At 39.0% G+C, this 27,300-nt stretch overlaps 1 protein-coding gene across 4 annotated transcripts in view; it reads right to left on the reverse strand.

Moving 5' to 3' along the window:
* The window catches only part of LOC117400404 (E3 ubiquitin-protein ligase HECW1-like), a 201,712-nt gene that overhangs the window by 67,720 nt on the left and 106,692 nt on the right, over positions 1-27,300 (reverse strand). For all 4 annotated transcript variants that reach the window (XM_034000313.3, XM_034000309.3, XM_034000312.3 and 1 more), the window contains one exon: positions 20,613-20,782. In XM_034000313.3, the coding sequence (XP_033856204.3) occupies positions 20,613-20,782 (170 nt within the window). The remainder of the gene's footprint in view (positions 1-20,612; positions 20,783-27,300) is intronic.

A 27,300-nucleotide genomic window follows, 5' to 3' on the forward strand; every position in this document is an offset into this window, starting at 1 on the left:
ATTATTATTATTATTATTATTATTATTTTATTTCTTAGCAGGGCGACTTACAAGTCATAGTACAAAGTATAACATTACAAAGTATCACATTAATCCAGTGCACACTCGATATTTCTTTTATTTCTTGTTTTTTCTCTCTTTTCTTTGCCTGCTTCCCTGGTAGTTTAGGCAGTATTTATAGTTGACCATGTAATTTGTGTACAGTTTAGACCTGGTTTTCACATGTCAACTGAAACGCTAACACTGTAGTGTTGAATTGCTTTGCTTCTGAGATCAGACGAAATCAGGCTCATTCAACAGTTTGGGTACATGTACTTGTTTATGGACTTACAGAGTGTATGGATGTATTTGTTAACTTATCTCTCCTTATAATATGGACATAATATTACTGATAGGGTGCACAGTAACAAAGACATTTCATGTACCCAGGCTTATGAAATTAAGTAAAGTTCACAAATAATGCATTATAAACTTATAAAGCAAAAGACAAGGGTCAGTGGAGTTGTATATTTTTTAAATGGTCTGACACTGCATCTGCACTCTTTTGTATAACTTATTTGAAATCTACATGTGATGTTATAAGATGGAATTATTTAATATATTTACTGTAGGAATCCACATCATGGTCAAACTGCAGCCCTCTATTCCATGCTCGCTTAGCAACATGCTCAGGCTTGATAGAAAAAAAAAAAACAATATTTAAATTCCAGGGAGACACCCACTCCTCCCTGTTACCTTCTTCCTTTCAAAGGAAATGAGATTAGGAATTGGCAACTTCCCATGTTCACTTCAGATTATTAAATCCCCTGTCTGACCTCAAACGTATCACTCAAGAATGTAAAGGATCTATGCTACAAATCATAGTGTTTGCTGCACCCTGCTCTTTATTAGTGCTGTAGAGTGTATATAGGCTGGAGGTCAGCTATACTGTATTCTTTGCTTGTCCATGTTTTATAAAGAACAAAGATCCTGTAGAATTTTTGCAACCTGATAAACTAATAGGACTAATGTTCAGCTCTAGATTGGTGGTGTGTATATTTACTAGTCTGCCCAACACACCAGGTAAAATATGTTTTGCCACATCTCTCTAAAACAGTAGCAACAAATTACATATGTAAGAAGTATGTTAATATTAAATTATAATACATTTCTCAGCAGGCATTATACTATAAATACACTTGATTAAAATAAAATACATTTTGTAAAGCTAGAAGAAATTGTGAAAACACAAAAAAAACGCACTATAAAATGACATTCTGCACGCAGAAATCATTAGTAAGGTTAGCATTATTCTTTATACTAAATATTTGATCCTGCTTTTGGGTAAACATGATGCCTGAATATATAAATAAAAAAAAAATGTCAATGTATTTTAGGCATATTATTTCTCTTAAATTAAGAAACTGATAATTATTGATTTTACCATACTTAGTAGGAATTCTGACCATAAGTGGCTGTACAAAGTTAATTCTTTAAAAGGTTTTACGTACAGTGCTAAGTACTTTATTACAGTATTCTTTTTGAGGCAACCTTTAATTACTACACTGTAAAAGCACATGTGTTTGTGAAGCTTTGCTCACAAAAAAGGAATAAAGAAGGAGAATTCATTCTCAAGCAAGGCTTGTTTAGACACACACACACACACACACACACACACACACACACACACATTTTCTAAGATTTCTAAGGAGGGAAAGGTTGTCACACTCTCTCAGGAGCTTATAAGCCCTGAGCCCTGAGGCTTATTGATAGGATAATTCTTGGCACACATTGAAGACTCACTGTATAACCTCTGACTATTTATTTAAAGACATGTCACCAGGATATGAACCAAAATAAGGATGTGAAGAAAGCAGTCATGGGGAAAACATGCTTGTGCAAATTTTAATACATTTTGCATTACTTTATGAGGTAATAAACCCATTAGTATAAATACTGATTCATATTTGTTGTTTAAAATGGAGTGAAATTAAGCCCAAGAAATAAGAAGCACCGCATTATCTACAGGGATAAAAATCATTGCCTTAAAATATATATATGTCACAAACCCCATGACTGTCACATCACATACATTAAAAAAGTAGGTGATGCATAGCTAGAAATCATTAATGGATTTAATGAAATGGAGAAGGCCTTTGGGTCTATCTAAGCAATTATAATATTAATATAATATCTTCTACTTTAGGTAGATTAATTAGACGTGTGGCACCAATGGGATTCAAATAAAAAAAGAGCTCCTCAATACTCGATCATGGGATGGACCTGGCTGACATGATTTAATGAAATATCACTTATCTTAACTAATGAATTGTTAAGAATTATTTTGCATATTATTTTACTGAGTGCAGTTGCTCATGTATCTTTTGCCGAGGTAAAGTGCTTTGAGCATTTTATATGTTTGTTTGGAGACTATTTTCATGGCTACCTAAAGCATCCCTATACTTTGCTGGGAAGGTTGATTTAAAACTTTGACAAAACAGTGATGTTGCTTTTTTTACAGACAAATTCCAAAAACCATCAGATTCTGTCAGTTAACATATTTATATGATCTAACAAGTACAACAAGAACTGGTCAGATTGTGCAGGACAGTATTAGAGGGTATAAAGTTTGTGCTCAGTGTTGTAATTGAGTCTCAAAAATTGTGACGCAAGTCGAGTCTTTGACATGCCAAGCTCGAGTCGAGTCACAGGGTTTGCTCGAGTCGAGTCTTTGACATGTCAAGCTCAAGTTGAGTCTTTGACGTGCCAAGCTCAAGTCGAGCAAATCTCACATCGCACCATAAACCCTTTAACCACCTATACTTAGCACATTAAAATCCCAATGCAGTTAGTTAAATGCAGTTAGTTTTTATGAATGTATTCATTAAAAATGCAAAATGATTTTTTTAACAAAACTAACACTAAAACATCTATCCAGGATGCAAATCCTGATGTATTAAATTAATCAAACACATCTAGCTGATTAACTCAATTTTGGAATTCAGGAAAACAAAGATGACCGTGCAACTTCATTGATCATCAGTGCCATGTGCTATAGTGCCAGTGACTGTAGGCTACGGTTAAGTAAAAAAAAATAATGATTAAAACTTTGTGTACTGTGCATTATTACGTTAAATTTCATGTACAACACATTTTTTGTTAAGTTTATAAGCTTATATATGAGTTTGGATTCGCAAGTGGTAGTTTGGATTTTAAAAGCAACTACAATTTTAGCAAAATATGGCTTTTTGCAAGTTTTTTGTTTTCTGCGCTGAGGTGGTCCACTAGGTGTCAACGCCCCACCCCATGAATGGCCCAGGACGCTCTTGTACACATTCCCACCAATACCGTTGCTCCCGGCCTTCCTTGAGAAGGTTCGGAGACAGAAGGCAACAGTTCTCCTTGTGGTCCCCAGATGGCCCAGGAGAATCTGGTTTTCAAACCTTTGCCAGCTGCTGCAAGGCCAGCCCTGGGAGATCCCGCTCCGCATGTATCTCCTCAGTCAGACAAGAGGCACTCTCTGGTACCCAGAGCTGGGCAGACTCCATCTGTGGGTCTGGCCCCTGAACGGGACTGTCTGTCCGCCTTAGGGCTCTCAGACGCAGTTGTCAGTACACTGCAGAATGCTAAAGCCCCCTTCACAAAGTCATTGTACGCCTATAAGTGGAGGTATTTTCAAAATTGATGTATGGCCGGAGGTCCTGACCCTATCTATTGCTCTATAGCAATCATTTTACAGTTTCTGCAAGACCTGCTGGAGGAGGGTAGATCCCCCTCTACGCTAAAAGTGTTACTAGCAGCCATATCTGCATGCCGGTGTCCAAAGGCGCTCATTTCCTGGCGACACGTTTTTTGAAGGGCGCTCAGTGGTTACGTCCTCCTAGAAAGGACGTCCTATCCGAGTGGAGTCTAGATGTGGTACTGGAGGCTCTCACTAAGGGCCTGTTTGAGCCTATACATTCCGTAGAGTTGAAAAATCTTTCTGTGAAGACAGCCTTTTTGCTAGCCATCACCTCTGCTAAGTGGGTTAGTGAGCTACTGGCTCTGTCAGTGTACAGCTCCTGTATGCGTATTTGGGATGATGGAAACAGGGTATCGTTGTGCACGAACCCCGCGTTTTTCCCTAAGGTGGTTATGGCTTTACACTTAAACCAATCAGTGGAATTAGAGGCATTCCACACCCCTCCATTTTCTTCAGAGGATCGGAGATTGAATCCCTTCTGCCCAGTTCGGGCATTGAGAGGTTATGTGGATAGGACGAGAGTGCTGCGTCAGTCTGACCTGTCATGGTGAAAGAACCCTGGGTCAAGCCCTCTCGAAGCAGCAACTGTCCCCCTGGATTGTGGACGCAGTCTCAACTGCAATGACGGTCTACCTCTACTGGGAGGGTGGCCACGCACTCTACCAGAGGAGTGCCTACATCATGGGCCCTCTTTAGAGGAGCGTCATTGACTGATATTTGTACTACAGCTAGCTGGGCTACTGCGCATACATTCACCAGGTTCTGCCGACTTAATGTGGTACAGGTAGTGGACAAAAAAATGGAAACACCTGAGTAAATGAGGGACACCAAGTATATTGAAAGCAAGGGCTTCCACACAGGTGTGGCGTTAATTAAGCAAACAACATCCCAGCATGCTTAGGGTCATGTATAAAAATGCTGGACAGACCTGGTTGACTATAATTATGGCTAGCATGCCTGCAAGAGGAGATCTCAGTGACTTTGAAAGAGGGGTGATTGTTGGGGCACTTTTGGCAGGAGCTTCAGTGACCAAGACAGCTCAACTTACTGATGTTTCACGAGCAATGGTGTCTAAGGTGATGTCGGCATGGAACTCAGAGGAAAAGACATCATCAGCAAAGGGCAACAGTGGGCGGAAGCGCATACTCCAGGAGTGTGATATCAGTGCATTAATTCGAAGTGCAAGGCAAAACAGGCGAGCAACTGCAGATCAATTGACTGCAAATTTCAACCTGGGGCACGAGTAGCCAGTTTCAGAAACGGTCCGCCAAGAACTCCACAGAGCGGGATACCATAGTGGCCCAACGACCTATTAAGTGACTTTACATTGGTGTTTCCATTATTTTGTCCTCTACCTGTAGATCCCTCTATGCCTTCATTAGGCACAAGGGTCCTTGAGGTTGCACACTCACACCACACACATTAGTTTGGTGGTAGCAAGACGTCCCTCATCTGCTGTCTCCACTCACGCTCCCTCGCGACTGCTTTGATATACTTTCCCCAAAGTATTGTTGTTGATCGTCTTCGAATTGAAAGCGAACATTAGGTTACGGATGTAATCCTGGTTCCCTAAAAGAGAAGACGACCAACAAACCTTGTGAGGTCGCATCACTCGCATTTGCAGGTTCGATGCAAAAGAGAATGTGATCTCCGCAGAGTGACTCCTTATTCCCTCAGTAGGCGGGACCGAGGACGTCACTCCCCACAGTGGCCTATCGACAGCTCTGCCAGAAACAAAACAATAACAAAACACATGGCTTTCGCCGTCATATTTACACATAATAATGAAAAATTCCACAAAATATATACAAGCAGGGCTTCGCCCCCCCCCTTGTGCAAAGCACACTTGGCCACAACAGCCACCTCCCCCCTTAGTCCCAAAGTCCCAGGAGAGGGGAAGCAAGTGGTAAATGGGGGAGGCCATGGTGGGAGGTTCTCTTTTCCCACTGCTGAGGGAGGGTCAGTCCATAGCCCGACGCCCTCTTGGTGGGACCGAGACCTGGCGACAGGGACCCAGGTGCATTGGATGGGGCGTCAGGAGCGCAGGCAGGCGACAGGTTGGCTGCAGACCCAGGCAGAGGTGCGAGCCCAGACAGCGACATCTGGGCAACCAGGGGGAGTGGAGCAGGAGACCAAGCGACCTCCTGTGCCTGATGGTGCTGTGACCTGGGAGTCAGGCCCAGCGACCAAAGATCCAGACATGCAGCCTGGGTGTCTGGGAGCCCAGGTTGAGAATACCAACTCCCAGGCGCCGGGCTATGGCACAGGGGTGGTGGTTGGGGCTGTGGTGGAGGTGGTCTCCTTACCTCCCCCCCCCCTTCTTCATGGCCGGCAGCTCCCCTTGTGCAGCTCCGGCCACAGTATTCCCTGCTGCAATGAAAAGCTAGCAGCGACCCCAGGCGAAGCAGAGCTGGCAGCGACCCCAGGCGAAGCAGAGCTGGCAGCGACCCCAGGCGACGGCGGCAGTGGGCACTAGGGAAGCGACGGCGACAGCGGACCCTCGGGAGGCGCCAGTGGCAGTGGACCCTCGGGAGGCGACAGCGGGAGGGGAGCTCCTGGCCATGAAGGAGGCAGCAGGAGCTCCACTTCTTCCTCTGGTGGTGATGGAGGCAGAGGCCCATCCCCTTCTGGCTGCGGTGGAGGCAGAGGCCCATCCCCTTCTGGCTGCAGTGGAGGCAGAGGCCCCTCCCCTTCTGGCTGCAAAGGCAGCAGGGGCTCCTCCCCTTCTGGCTGTGAAGGCGGCAGGGGCGCCTCCCCTTCTGGCTGCGAAGGCGGCAGGGGCTCCTCCCTTTCTGTGAGGGGGTAGTTAGCTGGGAAATGACCCCACTCCCCACAGATGCAGCAACAATATTGCACACTCATGCTGTGGAGGAGGGCTTCCCAGTTAACCTCCTCCAGTGGCTGTAGCCCTGGTTCCACCTCCTCTTCCTGAGGTGGGTAGTGGTAGTAGTCGGGCGACACGTGCCTGAGCTCGCCAACTTCAAAACACCACTCCTCCCCCCTCAAGCAGGTCATGCAGATGTCGACCGGGCCAGAGATGCGATGGGGCTTGCGACCAGCCCCACATTGCTGCTGCTTCTGCCGCTACTTCCTTCCCATTTTCTTCTCCAAATATAATTCAAAAAACAAAAATAAAAAAAAGGTACCTGCAGTACCTTTTCTCGCAATCTCCCTGGAGGCATGGGTTTGAATCCCACACTGACACCACGTGTGACAGGGTAGCCATGTGGTGACGTCAGGCCAGATGCAGGAAGGACTTGCACTGTTTGCACCGTTTATTTAAACAAAAATAAAATAAAAGGTTTAACAAAAACACACTTGCTCACGGAGCAAAACAAAACAGGAAAACAAAACAAACAAAATATATACAAGCAGGGCTTTGCCCTGCCCCTTTTTAATAATGTTCAGGGCTCTCTCCTGCTGCCCTGCTACACCTTGTTAGGAATGTTTTTGATTAGTGGTAATTAATGCTCATAAAGCAATTGATAAGCATATCATTTATTTTGTTTTGTTTTTGTAAATATAAAGATTTTGCAATATAAATGTTGTAAATGATAACATGTATCATATGAGTGGCACAAATATTTTTAAACGATCTGCTCACAATAAAACTGAGAAACATTAATTGTGCATATTAGAAGGGACTGGACATCCAATAATGTACAGTAAGTAGCATTTAATAGGATAAAGGTTGACCAAACTCATCGTACCATGTCTGTGGGGTTAAATGGAATACACTTACCCACAACCTCCACTGCATCACCCAGTACACAACCTCTTGGTTAGAAACTGTGTGTGAACGACATTTTCAATGTGGGAATGACTGTCATTTCTTATTTGTCTTGCATGTGAGTCAATAATGCACTTCCAGTCACACAACATGATCCTGCAATATGTCTTCACCTCAATGGCTCATTAAATAGGGACACTGTACTGTACATATGGTATATTTGTTTTGATTACTGGCAATGCACAACTACAGTTACATAGTTATGTGGTAAGTGCAGCCCTGTAAATGTATTGATGAAATATCTGAATATATGATACATTGTGAACAGTCTACATACTAAGTCAGTTAAAAAAAAATGAAGAATATGTTATTAATCAAATAAGAAAGGCATGCTTCAAAATAATTTGTTATTTTTTAGTGAATGCAAATTCTGGTACAAAATACAGACACAGCTTCCGAGTCATGTATAACCTTGAAGGCAATCATCGACGCTCCTTGTAAATAATTGGACATGGAGGAGGAGGTCATCATCTAGAAATGAGAAGCGATCTGAGTTGAGCTACATACTGGGCACATCATTTCTGAATGGTTTTCTTTGTAGGTCCCCTTTAAATTTAAACTACAGACTTTCAGATTTAAAGCTGTCAGAATCAACTGTTTGCCAGCCTCAGGATGGCAAACATTACACTTTCATATGCTGAAGGCCCTAGCAGCTGTAAAACCCCTAATGCATACCATTCTAAATTCAGAAATCACAGTTTTCTGCTGGGTAAGTCTATGAGTCATTGGAGCAGTTAACACTCCCTCCCTAATAACTGGAATCCTTTTTTATTAACTTTCCTCAATTTACAGATGGTGTAACTTCTGTTTCTTCCTTCTGCACCATTTGTAGCCACCAAACGTGATCCAAAGTGTTTTCTTCAAGACCTTCTCCCCTTTCCTCTGCTTGGATAGGTAAATGTGCAGTTTTTTTCCTCAGTAATACTGGTGACTCTTGAGCGATGCACCCTGGCACAAAGGATTGACTATTACCTGCGCCATTACCATAGCTAAAACCAGATGCCTGTTTTATACTGGGTAAACTGTAGGGGCTTTTGGTAGTAGGATTTCCAATTAATGACAACATTATAGGAGGCTGTGTGGTCCAGTGGTTAAAGAAAAGGGCTTGTAACCAGAACGTCCCCGGTTCAAATCCCGGCTCAGCCACTGACTCATTGTGTGACCCTGAGCAAGTCACTTTACCTCCTTGTGCTCTGTCTTCCGGGTGAGACGTAATTGTAAGTGACTCTGCAGCTGATGCATAGTTCACACACCCGAGTCTCTGTAAGTTGCCTTGGATAAAGGCGTCTGCTAAATAAACAAATAATAATAATAATAATAATTTATCTATGGTCAAACTGAAATCAGTATGGTGTTATTACATGTTAAAGTGTTGATGACACTGTTTAAGTGTTTAAGATAGTATGGGGATATATATGGCCTAAAATTATGTTTATGAAGCCTGGATTCACCAGACCACACTCTAAATTATTCAATTTCAACTGTTGAAAAAATATATTTTTTCTTTTCAATGAATAAAACATGTTGATAATGTTAACCTTAACAAATACAACACAATGTTGCTTTTGATGCATACAATTGCCCATTAATCTCATAAGCACACATATTTCATCTTATGTAGTGCAACCGTGTATCTAAGCAGAGAAGATTAACAATAAAGGCTCTATTCTTTTACCACAGAAAGATGACAGTTGCAATATAGAGCTGTAGCAGCAAAAATGTATGATTATCCACACGTCGCCTCCTGTGTTTTCACCTTATCTGCATTACTCATGGCAGCAATGATTATGAAAAAAGCTCATCTGTTCGTAGTGAAGTGTTGTACTGGAGGTTTGCTTCCAGACAATTTAATTGCTGAACTACTCAGATGTTTTATCTTGCTTTTTATTTATTTATTTATTTTTGGTAAATGTGAACAATAAATTGTATAACACTTTACAAGAAGGTATGTCACTTGTGCATACGCTTCATGTAAAAATAAATGATATTATGAAAGGCAATTTAAAGTAAGTTGCTCTGCCTATTCTTTAGAATCCTACTGAGTTTGTCACGTATCTTCTGCACATTTGTTTTCCAATGCAACCAATTTTCTTTGTACATCTAAACATTGTAATTGTGAATCGAAATTGGGAAATACTCAGCAAAATTACTATCTTTTATTCATTGTCTATTTTATTATAATAATTTAGTTTCAGCGTATGCTCTGTCCTTGTTTTCTGTTGGCTCAGCTTTGATTCTTCGGTTAGTTTAGTTCAGAAGAATTCTGCTCTCTGTTTCTCAGTTTGACTGTTGATGCTAAAACAATATAAGATCTATTGAAAGGGCTCCTTTTTTAGTTGACCAATTTAGTTGCCCTTACTAATATAGGTATTGAAACATTTTTTAATAGTCTTACACTTGCACACACACCAGAAACATTATCAGAGTGAGGACCACAGCAGAGAGTGGCCGGTGTTGTGGCCTGTACTGTGCAGAGACGTCCTGTTTGACTAAAATCAGCTTATCCAGATATTTAATTATGTATTTATGGATACAATTCTAATACTTTTGTCTTTTATCAGACTTGCTACACAGCAAAACAGTTAGAGCAACTCTGTGAGATTTGGCCTAGTCATGATGACAGAGGTCTACATCACACAAGAAATGTCAATTCTGGAGCTAACTGGCAACTAGTTTTGCAACCTGAGCCCACAGATGCCAATATGCCAGTGGGAGAGTGAGGATGTATGCTGTTTGCAGCAGATGGGACCTAGAGCTGTAATAAAAGGAGTAACAGTAGAGGTTGTGCCCTCCACTGCCACTTATCTGGCACAATGCACTTAGTCAGCATGAAGCTTTAATCTTTAAGCCCACTTCACTTTCCCTTTAAAGGTGTCTAATTCTATTGTAGTATCAGTAAATAATATTTTGTTGTTGCTGTATAATACATTCAATTTCTTTCACATTTTTTTGTTTTAAAAGGTATGGCAAAAAATGTAAAAATAAATAAATAAATAAATAAATAAATAAACTACTACAGTAATAGAGCATTTTACAAAATAAGATAATACTGTACTTTAGCATGATAGCATACCCCTGGCTGGTATTGATTGGAACCTATTCCTTTTCCTAATTACAAAAGCTTTGGATACATATGACTCTGGTAAATGTAAAGCTCTCAAGTGGAATTTCACTGTATCAATAATGTTTATGATCCAAAGCGTTATCCCTTACCTGGTGAAGACTGCATTTACCCCAACCCCATTTGGCTGCAGACATGGCTAGTGTTACTATGGCAACAGTGGAGGCTTAGAAATCCTGAAAAGGTATTATTATTATTATTATTGTTATTATTATTATTATTATTATTATTATTTAATTATTTAGCACATGCTTTTATCCAAAGCGACTTACAAAAAATTAAACAAAATATTAAAGAATATAGGGTGCCACGGTGGCGTGGTGGTTAACGCTGCTGCCTCACAGCTCCAGGGTCCTGGGTTCGATTTCGGCCTCAGGGGTCTGTCTATGAGGAGTCTGCATGTTCTCCCCGTGTTCACGTGGGTTTTCTCCAGCTACTCCGGTTTCTCCCACAGTCCAAAGACATGCTGGCTAGGTGGATTGGCCTCTCTAAATTGTGCCTTAGTTGCCCTGCGATGGACTGACGTCCAGTCCAGGGTGTCCCTATGTCTGCCGAGTTAGGCTCTGGCTCACCACAACCCTCTACAGGATTAAGCGGTTACAGATATTGGATGGATGGATGGATGGATAAAAGTATATATATTACAGGCAATAAAAATGCAAAACAAACACATATATATATAATGGGCTCTCTGTATCATTTTATTATTATTATTATTTATTTCTTAGCAGACGCCCTTATCCAGGGCGACTTACAATCGCAAGCAAATACAAATACATTCAAGTGTTACAATATAAGTCATACAATAAGAACAAGAAATACAATAATTCTCAAGTGTGACAGAAGAATCATGGATTTTTCTTTCGTATCTTGACTTTTCGTAGGTTTTTGTAACTTCGTAGACCTACCCGCGATGCACTAAAGTCATTTTCACTCCCGTAACTCAGTTTCATCCATACAGCGGTAGTTTAGTTGCGACCTGTTCGTTTCAAACTACTTTCATATGCAAACGTACTAATCTCATTATAATATTGAAGTTTCACGCTTACCCTTGATGTATTATCATTTTTCCCTGATCGACGACTTTGGTTTGTGCCTGTTATTTTACACATGCCTCTCGCTGGCGTAGGAGGGGGTGGGTTTACTTCACATTAAATCCTAGCGCTGGCACTGGTCTCAGTGAATTTATTTGTTTTATAGTTATTTCTTTCCATGTTTCGTTTCTTAATGTTTTTTGGCCCTGCGAAGTGTTAAATAATATTTCTTCATTTTTTCCATTTCACTGACTAACAGGTCAATTTTGTCTTCGTGGAAATTTGTTTTCCTTTTCTTTTTGGCCGGTGCCATAGTTGCATCAAGGTTGGAGTCTGCAGAAGCCGTAGCTCGCTCCTATTATATTTGCCTACTACTTCTTCCTGTCCTCTATACCACTCATTTATTTTGCCAGAAGGAATTTCTAAATCTTGACTTTCGTCATTGCAAACCTATTTATAATGAGATGCAAATTCTGATCTCTCCTGTACAATGAGCAGTAATTTATGCGGTTCATAAACCTGCTGTGACATTACGGTAGTTGTTCATGAAAAACAGCTGTTTAGTACATCGCACGCAAAAATTCTACGATGGACGAAGGCTCCGAATTCGCAGTATTTACGAACACGTAAGTAATACTAGTACATAGAGCCCAGTATATACAAAATAATTATAAATAAAGAAAATACAAAAAGATTGAATAAGTGGGTTTTAAAAAGACGGCGAAATGCAGTAAAAGACTGAACAGTCCTAAGGATAACCAGTAGTTGGTTCTACCACAGGGGGATGAGGGAAGAGAAGGAGCGAGCACAGGAGGAAGGAGAGTGAAGAGAAAGCATAACAAGTCAGCCAGTAGACGATGAGCGGATAGGCCAAGAGGGAATATAAGGAGACATGAGGGATTGGAGATAGGAAGGAAAGTATGATGAACAGACCGTTAGGCAAGAGCAAGGGTCTTAATTTGGATGCAAGCAGAGATAGGTAGCCAGTGGAGAGTGCGAAGCAGAGGGGTAGTGTGAGAGAGGGAAGGGTCCAAAACAACACATAGGTTTCTTGCAGAAGGAGAAAGATTGATAGCATCAAAGGAGACTGAGATAGAGAGAGATAGAGGTCAGAGGAGAGAGAAGTAGAAGGAAAGTAAAGGAGGTTAGATTTAGAATGGTTGAGTTTGAGGTGATGTGAATGTGTCCAAGATGAGATTGCTGAGAGACAATCTGAAATGTGGGAGGAGATACGAGTCAAAAGAAGGACAAGAGAAAGATCTGAGAATCATCAGCATATAGGTAATATGAGAAGTCAGAGGAGATAAGAGTACCTAGTGAGCAGGTATAGAGTGAGAATAGAAGGGGTCCTAGCTCAGATCCTTGAGGTACACCTTTAAAAAGAGAGGGTGAGGAGAAGAGAGAGCCAGGCCAAGAAACCTGAAAAGAACGGTTAGAAAGATAGGAGGAAAACCAGGCAAAAGCAGTGCCTGAGATTCCTAGATCAGAGAAAGAGGAAAGGAGAAATGCATGATTGACAGTGTCAAAGGCAGAGGAGAGGTCAAGGAGAATTAGAATGGAGAGGGAAGCAGCACAAGCAGAAAGGAGAGTTAGTTACAGATAGGAAGGTGGTTTCAGTGGAATGCGCAGGACGGAACCTGGATTGAAGCTGATCAAGCAGAGAATGTTTGGTGAGGAAGGAAGCCAGCTGACAGTGCACAACTCTCTGAAGGGTTTTAGAGAGGAATGGGAGGAGATACTTTTGGGCAAAGAGAAGGTTTCTTAAGAATAGGGGTGATATGAGCAATTTTGAAGGCAGAGGGAAAAGAACCAGAGAGCAGAGAAGTGTTAATGAGGTAGGAGATACAAGGAAGAAGAGCAGGGGTAGTAGATTGGAATAAGTGAGAAAGAAGGGGATCCAGAGCACAAGTAGTTGGCCTGGAGTTCACGATTAAGGAGAAAAGATCAGAATCAGATATTGGCATGAAAGCTGAAAGTGAGGGACGGGGAGGGCAGGAAGGCAAGGTGAGATCAGGTGGGGAGGGGGGCTGCATTTCCAACATACAGTGCCTTGCGAAAGTATTCGGCCCCCTTGAACTTTGCGACCTTTTGCCACATTTCAGGCTTCAAACATAAAGATATGAAACTGTAATTTTTTTTGAAGAATCAACAACAAGTGGGACACAATCATGAAGTGGAACGAAATTTATTGGATATTTCAAACTTTTTTAACAAATAAAAAACTGAAAAATTGGGCGTGCAAAATTATTCAGCCCCCTTAAGTTAATACTTTGTAGCGCCACCTTTTGCTGCGATTACAGCTGTAAGTCACTTGGGGTATGTCTCTATCAGTTTTGCACATCGAGAGACTGAAATTTTTGCCCATTCCTCCTTGCAAAACAGCTCGAGCTCAGTGAGGTTGGATGGAGAGCATTTGTGAACAGCAGTTTTCAGTTCTTTCCACAGATTCTCGATTGGATTCAGGTCTGGACTTTGACTTGGCCATTCTAACATCTGGATATGTTTATTTGTGAACAATTCCATTGTAGATTTTGCTTTATGTTTTGGATCATTGTCTTGTTGGAAGACAAATCTCCGTCCCAGTCTCAGGTCTTTTGCAGACTCCATCAGGTTTTCTTCCAGAATGGTCCTGTATTTGGCTCCATCCATCTTCCCATCAATTTTAACCATCTTCCCTGTCCCTGCTGAAGAAAAGCAGGCCCAAACCATGATGCTGCCACCACCATGTTTGACAGTGGGGATGGTGTGTTCAGGGTGATGAGCTGTGTTGCTTTTACGCCAAACATAACGTTTTGCATTGTTGCCAAAAAGTTCGATTTTGGTTTCATCTGACCAGAGCACCTTCTTCCACATGTTTGGTGTGTCTCCCAGGTGGCTTGTGGCAAACTGTAAACGACACTTTTTATGGATATCTTTAAGAAATGGCTTTCTTCTTGCCACTCTTCCATAAAGGCCAGATTTGTGCAGTATACGACTGATTGTTGTCCTATGGACAGAGTCTCCCACCTCAGCTGTAGATCTCTGCAGTTCATCCAGAGTGATCATGGGCCTCTTGGCTGCATCTCTGATCAGTCTTCTCCTTGTATGAGCTGAAAGTTTAGAGGGACGGCCAGGTCTTGGTAGATTTGCAGTGGTCTGATACTCCTTCCATTTCAATATTATCGCTTGCACAGTACTCCATGGGATGTTTAAAGCTTGGGAAATCTTTTTGTATCCAAATCTGGCTTTAAACTTCTCCACAACAGTATCTCGGACCTGCCTGGTGTGTTCCTTGTTCTTCATGACGCTCTCTGCGCTTTAAACGGACCTCTGAGACTATCACAGTGCAGGTGCATTTATACGGAGACTTGATTACACACAGGTGGATTCTATTTATCATCATTAGTCATTTAGGTCAACATTGGATCATTCAGAGATCCTCACTGAACTTCTGGAGAGAGTTTGCTGCACTGAAAGTAAAGGGGCTGAATAATTTTGCACGCCCAATTTTTCAGTTTTTTATTTGTTAAAAAAGTTTGAAATATCCAATAAATTTCGTTCCACTTCATGATTGTGTCCCACTTGTTGTTGATTCTTCACAAAAAATTACAGTTTCATATCTTTATGTTTGAAGCCTGAAATGTGGCAAAAGGTCGCAAAGTTCAAGGGGGCCGAATACTTTCGCAAGGCACTGTACTTGTGTTAAATGGATTGAATCGATATGTAATTTAAGTTATTGTTAATTACTATGATTTACATCTCTTGCCATTGTTGATGTAGCTTTTTGAAATGACAGCACAGTTTTAAAAAGAAGAAGCAATACAACTCATGTATGTTATGGGCAGCAGTGTAGAGTAGTGGTTAGGGCTCTGGACTCAACCGGAGGGTCGTGGGTTCAATCCCAGGTGGGGGACACTGCTGCTGTACCCTTGAGCAAAGTACTTTACCTAGATTGCTCCAGTAAAAACCCAACTGTATAAATGGGTAATTGTATGTAAAAATAACGTGTAAAAATAATGTAATTGTATGTAAAAATAATGTGATATCTTGTAACAATTGTAAGTCGCCCTGGATAAGAAATAAATAATAATACTAATAATAATAATAATAATAATAATAATAATAATAATAATAATAATAATAATAATAATAATGTTTGTACTATATTTTAAACATACAGATAATTTAAAACATACATGTAATTCAAATAAAAGTCGTCTCATTTTTTGATTGCTGACAAAAAAGTCTGCATAGCAAGTATGGCAATGCATTTCCTGGAAATTCGAGTGACCTTGCACAGGCTGCAGCTTCTTTGGGGATCAAGGACTTTCCTATTATGAATAATAAAAAGACATTTAGGATAAAGGTAGGCTCTGTGAACTGGAGCTCCTGCAGGCTGCAACAGTACTATCCCTCCTTGTCAGAGGTGTAGTTCTAAATGTGTAGGTACCAGATTGCCACTAAAATACTGATTTTCTTAAACAAGAATTATTATACGATTATTATCCAGGGTGTTGTCCCGCCATGCACCCTATGTCTGCCGGGTTAGGCGCCGGCTCACCGCAACCCTCTATAGGATTAAGCAGTTACAGACAATGGATGGATAGATGGATGGATGGATTCATATTTTAGAATAGGTAATGCATTTATCTAATTTCTACAAATATTTCCACAGTGTCTTTCACCATCTTGTCAGAGTGCTTTACTTTATTTACGTGTCTGTGGCTTTGTTTTTGTTTGGGTCCACAGTCGTAGTCGATAAGCTGTTGCTGTCGTCCTCGTCAGTTTTTCTCGCCTTCTTAATGAAGCAGTTCGTAATAGAAGAAGTTCCTAATGTTCTTTTCATTGCATCAAGCGGACTACTGACTGAATCAGAGAGTTGTGCGGGTGATGTGAGTCATGTGACAGCTTACCTATTATGGAAGTTCCGGCTCGACTACACCACTGCTGTCTATAGAAAATAGTACCAGAACAGCATTCTGGCTTTGCTACACTACTGCCCCTTGTGTGTGTTTAGTTTTAATATAGGCTCAATGCCAGTAGTTTGCTATGGAGTGGGTTTGATTAGGAGCTCAAGCATACCTGCTCAAGAAGAACTTGGTGTTTGTATGTAGAGTCTTTCTTATAGGAGAGTTATTGTTATGCTACATTAAGCCTAACCAGAGCAGTTTAGTTGCTAGATTTATAAACAGCATCACATCAGTCAGTTATATCAAACAGTATTTGTAAAGCATTTTTTAACTGAATGAAAAACAAAACAAGTCGAAATGTATTGAAATGTAAAGGAAGGGTCTAGACAGACCCCAAGATATTTGGGAAATCTAGACCCATTTATGATAATTAGGGGTTCTTGTCTGACTACTTCCTGTACAATACGGGATTATTTATGATCAGTTTTGCATTCTGTTAAAATATATACAGTATTCAACCTCATTGAGAAAAGGTTTATATTGAAACGGTATTCCACATTTATTGAGAAATGATAGTAGGTTTAGAGAAAAATGCCTTAGAAATCCAGGGATTGTGGGGGCCACAGACGTTTTTGTCCTGCTCCAAAAAACCCTTGCACATAATTATGGCACAGTGGATGGGCACATTATTGTCTTGAAAGTAGCCATTACCATCATGGTTTGGCCTTCCAGATCAAGGGACCCAATGTCTCGCAGGAGGACATGCCCCACACTAGAGCAATGCCAAATCCAACTGGGTAGACAGGTCCTAATAAAGTGGACAGGTAGTGTTTGTCTTCTACATTACAAATAATAACAGATGACTTGTTTCAGTATAAGGAGGATAATAATAATACAAAATTCTGAAAAAAAATGAATACACTCAAAACAAAGGAAGCACATGTATATTACAACAATATTTTTCATGGGAGGATGGCAGGTAGTACACAGCTGTGCTACAGTATAAGTCGAAACTGAATCAGTGTATCTTCCCCTTCCAAGCTTTTATAAATTTCCAAAACTGGGTCAGAGCCACCGCTGTGACAGGTAGTACACTTCAGAGCCTCGCGACACAGCAAACAAAGAAGCCCTTAACAATGCAAGGCAAAGGGGAAGTCGGTGAGACAGCCCTGCAACAGTCCACTTTATATCTTCCTTCTTACAAGCAACTGGTGATGTCATCTAATAGTAACCAATACCTGAAACACTCTGACAACCTTCCAGTAAACACAAGACTGTGACATCTGCCTAGTCTGTGACTGTTAAGTTGTTTAGTAGGCCTTATGACGCCTCTTTTTAGTTACTAAATTAAACTAATTTCACTTGCATATATTTTACGATAGTTGTGTTTTAATTAGTCATTTGACAACAGCTGAGTCTTTTAATCAACAGTCTAATCTGTCAACAAAAAGCTGTCAACCGCCTTCAATAGAGCTTCTGCAATCTGACGTCTGTTGATTCCTCATCTTCCTCAGCTGGACTAAAAACAATGTAAACTGAAAGCAAACTATATTGAATGGAATCAGCAACAGTATCAAACACACCTGAGTACACACAATCGCCAGCAGAATCTGTTTCACATTGTTCCCTCTAGCTTCTTGACCCAGGTTCTCAGTTTCATTAGGAACTCTCTTATACTGCAGATTCATGAATAACATCATACGAGTTCCTACAACATTGATAAAATGTGATTCTGGCAAACCCTTGGTCACAAGCCACTTTAAGCCAGGACTTGGCATCTGCAGAATTCTATCTTGTATACTGCAACAGAACACAATTAAAATAGAGGGCTTATCTTGCTGTGACCACTATGAATTGCACATACTATAGAATTATGATTAAAGCCCCTAATGTTGATTAAAAATAGTCTGATAAAATACAATAAAAATATTTTCATAAAATGGAATCATGTGGTTATATTTAATCTGTAACATACACTGTATTGTACTAAAATGCCTATGAGTAGTATAATAATTTCCCCTGCTTCTGGGGTCTGACTTAAAGTGATTAAAACTGACACACTCTTTATGGAGCTGTATCTCGCCAGACCTTGCTTACAGCTGAAGACTTCAAATGCCATATAACATTGCTGCTCTCTGTCTGGCAGTGGTGAGACCTCAAGCAACAGAATGAATAGGGTGATGGAATTCGCCTGGGACAGCAAAGCTTCAACACATTGCCTAAAAGAGTTTGCAGTCCATTTATAGTACATGCACAAACCTGTTCTTAAAATATGTGTGTAATGTTATGTAATAGTATCTGATACATCTCAAAAAGCCTATAGCATCAGAACTCTGTTGATGTAACTATGTACAGACCATTGCAATAGAGTTGTAGGTACTGTACCTGTACTACTACTTCTCATATTCAACTGAAAAGGGGACTTATGTGGTCTTGAAAGTGTTTAATGTTAACATTTCCAAATTTCAAATACAAATGTATCAACATTTTCTTGATCACAAATTCATCATTTAACAAATTTGAGGTTGTTAACACTCAATGAAATAAAATGAGTGTTATACCTTCAGGATATATTTGTGACTTTATTGTTGCAACTTTTCTGAGCATGTATCAGATGTTTAATCACAAAACATTATATACTGTGCAGTTTCAATACTACAGTCGGAATGAGTAATTTAACCTTAGTTCTGACTCCAAATTTTAACTTGTTACCAAGATTCAGTTCTGCTCAATTAGGTAGCTAAAATGATAACTGTCTGAGCAAGAAAGCAATCAGGCTGCAGAAAAAAAGTGTTGCAAAATACCTTCAGGTCTTGATCTTTTTCTCATGAACAAGCATTTCAAGCCACACATGGAATGTATCAGTTCTAGCCAACATTACAATAATTCACCATGCTGTTATCTAAACATCTAGACACACCATAACTTTGATCAATAGATGATCTTTAGTTAATATGCTTATTTCTCCAAACTTTGTGGTTCTTATTACCTTCTTTAGCTTAACATGCACTTTCACCTAACTGCAATCCAATAATTGTGTTGCTTTTTGTAACTCAAATGTTTTTTTTATGTTGCATTGCAAACATCAAGAATTAAAAAAAAAAAAAACTATTTATTTTTCCTCTGGAATGAGAGATGCTGCAGGAAAAAGGTAAGCGCAGTTCAATTAAGAGTTGTTGATTCAAATGAAGAAATAAAGAGCCTACCTTTAATGATGCAATTCCATTAAAATAAAAAATGCCAGTTTTGTGAATCCAAAGCAGTTTGGTTGAAACAATGTGTGTGTATAGTCATTTTATTGTCAGCTTGCTTGTGTTGTGCAGATTTGCAGAATGGCAGATGATCATTAAGAGCCTGCACTTGGTGTGTGCTTAACATTGTGGTCGATGCAAATTAGCCACGTGTTTATCAGAATACTTTGTACACCACTACATAAATGTGCAAATAACTTTCTATTAAATAACTGACTTATTTCCATACCTTAATGAAAGAGTGCACTGTGTACTGCTTAGTGAGAAGTAATTGTGGAGTAGTGGTTAGGGCTCTGGACTCTTGACCGGAGGGTCGTGGGTTCAATCCCAGGTGGGGGGCACTGCTGCTGTACCCTTGAGCAAGGTACTTTACCTAGAATTACCCAACTGTATAAATGGGGAATTGTATGTAAAAATAATGTCTAAAAAATAATGTAATTGTATGTAAAAATAATGTGATATCTTGGATAAGGGTGTCTGCTAAGAAATAAATAATAATAATACTGTTCAGTTTACTGTTGGTAGTTTACAGGTTTGTTGAAAATGTGGCAGCCCTTATAATACAATACCTATATGAATCAAAATAAGTTTCTCTTTCTAATGGGGAAGTATTTTCAGCTTTGATCACTAGCTTGAAACTTGACACAACTGCTGGTAGTTTCAAAGGCTGCTAGCTGAGCAAAGACCTTTTGAATTTGCAGACCAAAATCACAAACATTAGTTCACATTAGTTCCTGCATACACAGTATACAACTGAAATACATTTTCTAAAACTGTGAATTGGACTGCCTTGCAATGCAATGTACCTGTCTTTGCCAGACAGGGTTGATGGTGTTGTAGACTATCCCAGATCTCTTCTCTTGTCCGTGGTGAGGCAAAGCTGGGAAGATGCTGTGTTTCCCAGGCTGGATGGCTATCTTCAGGTAAGGGTCTGGATTGAAGAACATTCCCTTTTTCAGTCCCACAGCTTGAAAATCTGTAAACAACATGCAACAGAGCTGAGTAACAGAGCTTTCCATTTTGGTTAGCTGAGGATAGCAAAATTAAATGACTAAATGGATGCAGTGATGCTATTTTTTAGTGGTAAAGAACTAAAGTTACAAAACTCATTACACAATGTTTTTTTTAACATCATGTAATGAAAAGGGTTATTATTGCAATAACTCCACCCACTATATGAAGTAGGTTGAGTTATTATCTCCTTGTGGGCCAGAAGAACTTTATTGTTCTTCTGTTTAAGAGGCAGTAGAAAGCTGCACGTACCACGTCAAGAAACTGACTGCTTCTTACTTTCATTCAGTTTGAAGGAACCCTCTGGGCACTGACTCCATTCATTCCAACTGAGTTATCAATTACTTAATTTAACCCTTAACTGAACTATTCATTAGCATAATTAGACCCTGTTAATTGTCTTCAGCTTTTAAACAGTTGGAGATTTCAAGTGTATATAAAAAGGAAACAGTGACTGTGATGTATTTTGCAAACATTGTGGATCAAGCCTTTCAGTAGCTCATGGTGGCAGGTCTGATGTTAAGGATCACTTGCAAACAAAACACATGATGAAGCAAAAAGCAGCTCCAGTATTTCAAATTTGAATCTAGCTGCTCCCGAAGGTACTTTCGCCTGTATCATGTTGTAAAACAAAACCAGTGTTGGACTGTACAACTAAATGGATCCACATGTTATAGGAAGAAATGTTTTACAGTGCTTGCACCAAGACTGAAGCCATAGTGATTAACATATTAGCCATAGTGATCCAATCATTGAAAAGTACTGTGGTAACCAGCAATAAAGGAAGGCTAAGCTTACAGTATAAATTTATGTTTATAATGCATTAAATATGTCACACGTATGTGTACAATTATATGTCCCAGAATAATGTTTTTCATATGGGTTACTTTACTATATAAAAAGTATGCAAAATGCTAACATTTAAGGATAAAAATAACAATACATATATATGATTAGCACATGTAGTTAAATGTGGCCACAAATTGGAAAGGGGAGGGGCAATGTGGAACGCGTTGTTTATTGGGTGGGAATGGCAGATGTATTTTCTTTAAATTCATTGGTTCTCATTTCATTTTCAGTGATCTGATTGGCCAAATTAGTACATGTAATAATTAGAATTACAACACGCACTGAAGTCAAATTAGAATGTGTACTAAATAACGCATTTTTGACCCAGATTGCCTTCCAGAGTGCAATGGTTGTGCAGCAGTCAGAGGTTGTTTTTTGTTAGTTTAAAGTGAATATAGTAATTCTGATAGAAGCACTATATTCAAATAAGAAACCTTCTTAAATAAACACGGTATAGTTTTAAAACTACTGCATTTTAAATATGTTCTGAGCTTTGAAAATCTGGTCACCCTAAAATACCTAATAAACTTTGTTTGCAAAAAAAGCCTGGGAATTAGAGTTAATAAAATATTATGTAGAACTTAAGGAATAGAAAAAAGGAAAACAATGAAATAATCTGTCCTAGATGTTGATGCTTCTAATGAAAGGTTGTCTAAAAATTAAGCTAATGCAACGCAACAGAGGTTCTTTTCTCTATTGAAGTCCTCTTGTTTTGGAGAAATTGATAATGTCAGAAAAAACCTATTAAACACGTGAGCAAATGATACATGGAATATATCCATCTACGAGTACTAGGGGGATGATTCTGAGTGCTGGCAGTGCTGGAGTGCTGAGTGCGGGATATAGCGTAATTGGCAAAAAGCTGCTGTGTAAGGCTGAGGAAACGGCATGGTATGTAGAAGGAAAATCCCCTGAGAGCTTATTATCTCCTTAGATATCCTCCACGAAACAAAACTGTGTGTGTTACTCATAAAAGAATTAGCGCCACAGATGCCACTGATGCACATTTTGTGACACATTTTATTTCACTACAGTCGGTGAGAGATCACTTTGTTGACAACAGCAGCAGGGAAAATGTTGGGTAATAGCTGTGGTTTGCAGTTTGCAGGATAAGCTGTGTTTTTAACATATGAAGTGAGATATTTTCACACACAAATGCTGGTACTGAGTCATCTCAGAGGCGTCTCAAAAATGGGTACAAAAGACCCATTCACACAGCACAAAATTGCCAGTATGGTACTGATAACCCTTTCACACAGCCACGGAGATCATGAGAGACCAACTTTCAAACCTCTCAGTCAACAGCTCGTTCACATGGCAACGGAAACCACTTCGGCTGCGTTTTGTTTGCTTTTCATTTTCATTATATTATGACGCATGGATGGGTTGACATGATATGAGCGCACACTTAAGGCACAATGTGAAGCTGAGTGCCTTTAACCCTTAAGTGTGCGGTTATATCATGTCAACCCAGGAGTGCCTTAATGCTATTATAAAACGATTATTAAATGATTAGATGTATTTACTTTTTAAATTAACATAGCAAATTTAAAATAATCTTTCCATTAACAATAAATATCACGACACACAAGAAAATAGTTCCAGTGAAAAGTAAACAACATTTATTTGAAAGTGTTTTATTTTAATAAATTAACAATCAGTTTATTCATAAACATAATAAATATTGATTAAAATGTGTATTAAGTAAATCAATTATATTAACCTATTACATGCTAATTTACTATTTAATTAATGGACATGCATATTTAAACTTAGTAAATTACATAAATAAATCTGATACAACTTTAATTATAACAATCTTTGTGCCTTCAGATTGTTTTAACTTCTCCAGGTCTGCTGGTTTTATTGGGCGATAGTGCTGTTTGTCTTTTCCACTTTGTCTTAATCTTTTAGTTACTGTCTTTCACTAAATTCACTTTTCTGCTGTATGGTGGGTTATTCAAAAAGCGATTGATACCAGCTTGCACACTTATAAAGCTTGATATTCTGCTTTGCTCCACCTCTATTCCTTGTGGAACCAACATAAAATTCATAATGTTCAACTCGCCCTTATAAAGTACATTAAAAGGTAAGAGGTCTACCTTTTTCTTGGAGACAGTTTTGTAGTATATTCACAGCCCATTTAGAAGCCTTTATTGTGTTTTTTTTTCATTTAAGTTCAATTCAGTTCTGATTTCACTGTGCCGTTTTTCTTTTAAAGAAATTTGAATTAACGATACTTTGGTTCAGGAATTTCATCTTCATATCATTCTTCAACAGTTTCTCCATTAAAAAAATCAACATTTGATTTTGGGTCAGGCATTTTTAAAAAAATTTGCAGACGACACAAAAATAGGAGGAGTGGCAAACACTGTTGCAGCAGCAAAGGTCATTCAAAATGATCTAGACAGCATTCAGAACTGGGCAGATACATGGCAAATGACATTTAATAGAGGAAAATGTAAAGTACTGCACGCAGGCAATAAAAATGTGCATTATAAATATCATATGGGAGAGAACGAAATTGAAGAAGGACTATGAAAAAGACCTAGGAGTTTATGTTGACTCAGAAATGTCTTCATCTAGGCAATGTGGGGCAGCTATAAAAAAAGGCCAACAAGATGCTTGGATCTATTGTGAAAAGTGTTGAATTTAAATCAAGGGAAGTAATGTTAAAACTTGACAATGCATTAGTAAGACCTCATCTAGAATATTGTGTTCAGTTCTGGTCACCTCATTACAAAAAGGATATTGCTGCTCTAGAAAGATGCAAAGAAGAGCACCCAGAATTATCCCGGGTTTAAAAGGCATGTTGTATGCAGACAGGCTAAAATAATTGAATCTGTTCAGTCTTGAACAAAGAAGACTACACGGTGATCTGATTCAAGCATTCAAAATTCTAAAAGGTATTGACAATAACAATGCTGACCCGGGGGACTTTTTTGACCTGAAAAAAGAAACAAGGACCAAGGGTCACAAATGGAGATTAGATAAAGGTGCATTGAGAACAGAAAGTAGGAGACACTTTTTAACACAGAGAATTGAGGGTCTGGAACCAACTCCCCAGTAATGTTGTTGAAGCTGACACCCTGGGATCCTTCAAGAAGCTGCTTGATGAGATTCTGGGATCAATAAGCTACTAACAACCAAACAAGCAAGATTGGCCGAATGGCCTCCTCTCATTTGTAAACAGGAAATAGGGTGCTGCCACTTTAAATATTGGAAATAGGACTTGCATGATAAAGTCAAAAATGAATGTGGGTTTGATACTTTCAGGATACCATAGATAGTATTTAATAAGAACCAGGAGCAGCTTGGTTAGCTGTGAAGGCTGCCGTACCCCATTTTTTGTGTTTTTATTTGAGTCCCAGCATTTTAAATAGAACATTGTTTGTAAAGCTGGAAACAGCCGCAAAGTTAATGCATGCCCAGCGGCGCTCTCACTCATTCAGTCTGATATCTAGGCTATTAGGATTGAGATTGCACTGAGTGTCAGACAATGTACTCCGCTTGCAGAAACCAAAACAAAACAAAAAATCTGACTTGACTATTTTGTTGGTTTTGAAAGCAAACCAACAAATCAAAATTATTTTGAAAACGATGCATGTACGGCAATACGCACACTTTGCTGCAAAAAAAAAAAAAAGGCTTGTTCCATTGCTCAGCTCTCCCCTAAAAACCCGGTTTGGCACTTGATTTCAGTGACAAACAAAAAAAACACATTTATACAGGTGGCCATTCTCCAATTAGCACTCATTTACCTAATTGGAGAATGGCCAAACCTGTGCTTGTTGGCAGGGACAGAAGAAACCGCATCCCTGCCAACAAGCACAGGTGTGGCCATTTAGGTAATTGAGTGCTAACTGGAGAATGGCCACCTGTTTAAAAGAGAGGAGAAATAATTTCTGTGGGGGAAGGGAGTTAGGTGAGTATAACTGTGCTTTGTTTGTAACAGAAGTGAAGGCGAATGTCCAGCCTACGTATATTTGTTTTGTTTTAATCTGTTTTTGCCCTCGTGCCCTGTTTATTTGTTCCTGTGTTTTGTGTTTGTTAAATAAATGTGCGCAACAGCGCTTCACTGCAGCGTCTGTCTGAGTCTCTAATTCCTGCCGGTAACATCTTGGGCCACAGCTCTATCATGCCACACAGTCATTTTATAAACAGCAGCATAGAGAGATTAACAAAATAAAAAGTTAGGTTACACAGTAATTAATCTCAATTACAGAAAATAAAACATAATAATGAAATCAATAAATAACAAAAATGACATCATAATGACATAATTACTTCAGCTGCATATACACAGCTGAAGTAAGACTTTCAGTCATGTCTTCTAACTTCCCAAACTATAAGGATATTTAAAAAAAAAAAAAAAACTTTTATAAACACTATTATTTCATACCCTATTTTTATTGTGTATGTCATATGGACAGAACATAGTGCATACAGCTGAACTTACACCAAAATAATTAAGCCAGCAACTAGGAGAAAATTTAAAACGACAGAACTGGTGCATAATCAAACATTTAACTTAATTATACATTCATGTTTATAAAAATATACAACTTACTACTCAGTAAAGAGCAAAAACATTTTGCCGCTGTTCAGTTTGAAAAATGATGTTGTTAAGGAGATGTTTTTGTTATATCGGTAAGGTTCTTTTGATGCAGAACTGCCAAATGATTCAGTTGTTCTTAGTGGTTCACACATAATTTTGGTAGGCGGACTAACACACTACCATAATACAAAAATAAAATACAAACATAATAAACAAAAATAAAATACACAAACATAATATTGAATATGGAAAGTGGCCCCTGACACAATTTGACCCTTGTTTCGTCATTTTCTGTGAGAGGCGGTGGTCTGGGAAAGGCTTGAAGAATATAGGGTTCTAAACTGTCCCTTTTAATGAAAAAGAAATAATGCTGATTTCCCTGTTAAACTAATCTAATGTGAAATGTTATTTGATAGGTATGCTGTTACTTCTGTACTTAGCCATTATTAGGTGGAATTTTAAAAACATATTGGGGTCTATTCATAAAGGGTTAATGCCTGTCGAAATGAGAAAACAGGAGTACATGATCGGATTTCGTTCATAGCCGCCTATTTAACTGCAGTTGCTATTCATAAGAGATCATTCAGATGCGTTGTTAAGTCCCAATGATTTTTGTCTATGAAGGCATGTTTATAACGACTTGAGAGAAAGGTTAACGATTACCTCATTAGCATAAAGTTTTCATCGGTCCCGGGCATCAATTCATAAGCGTGAACGACAGCAAAATGCTGCTGATAATAGGAGTTATTGAACGCTTTCTACAGTCAAGTCTAAAGTAAGGACAGCCTCGGCAGGCTATTTTTTTAAAGACATATTTTATTACTGCACTTGCTCTGTTATACAGTTTGACAAACCCGTGATTAACACTGCTTATTTTGAAAAAAAAAAAAAAAAAAAATCTGTAACTTTACATGAAGGAAAATGTTTAATATAACTGTATACTCACACAAGAACATATTCTCTGGTATAATCATTTTGAAGCAGCAATAATAATAATAATAATAATAATAATAATAATAATAATAATAATAATAGAGAATTTGTAAGATTAACATTTAAAGTTTTCAAAATGATGA

This window comes from Acipenser ruthenus, chromosome 4, assembly GCF_902713425.1.
Source record: "Acipenser ruthenus chromosome 4, fAciRut3.2 maternal haplotype, whole genome shotgun sequence".
NCBI classification, from domain to species: domain Eukaryota; kingdom Metazoa; phylum Chordata; class Actinopteri; order Acipenseriformes; family Acipenseridae; genus Acipenser; species Acipenser ruthenus.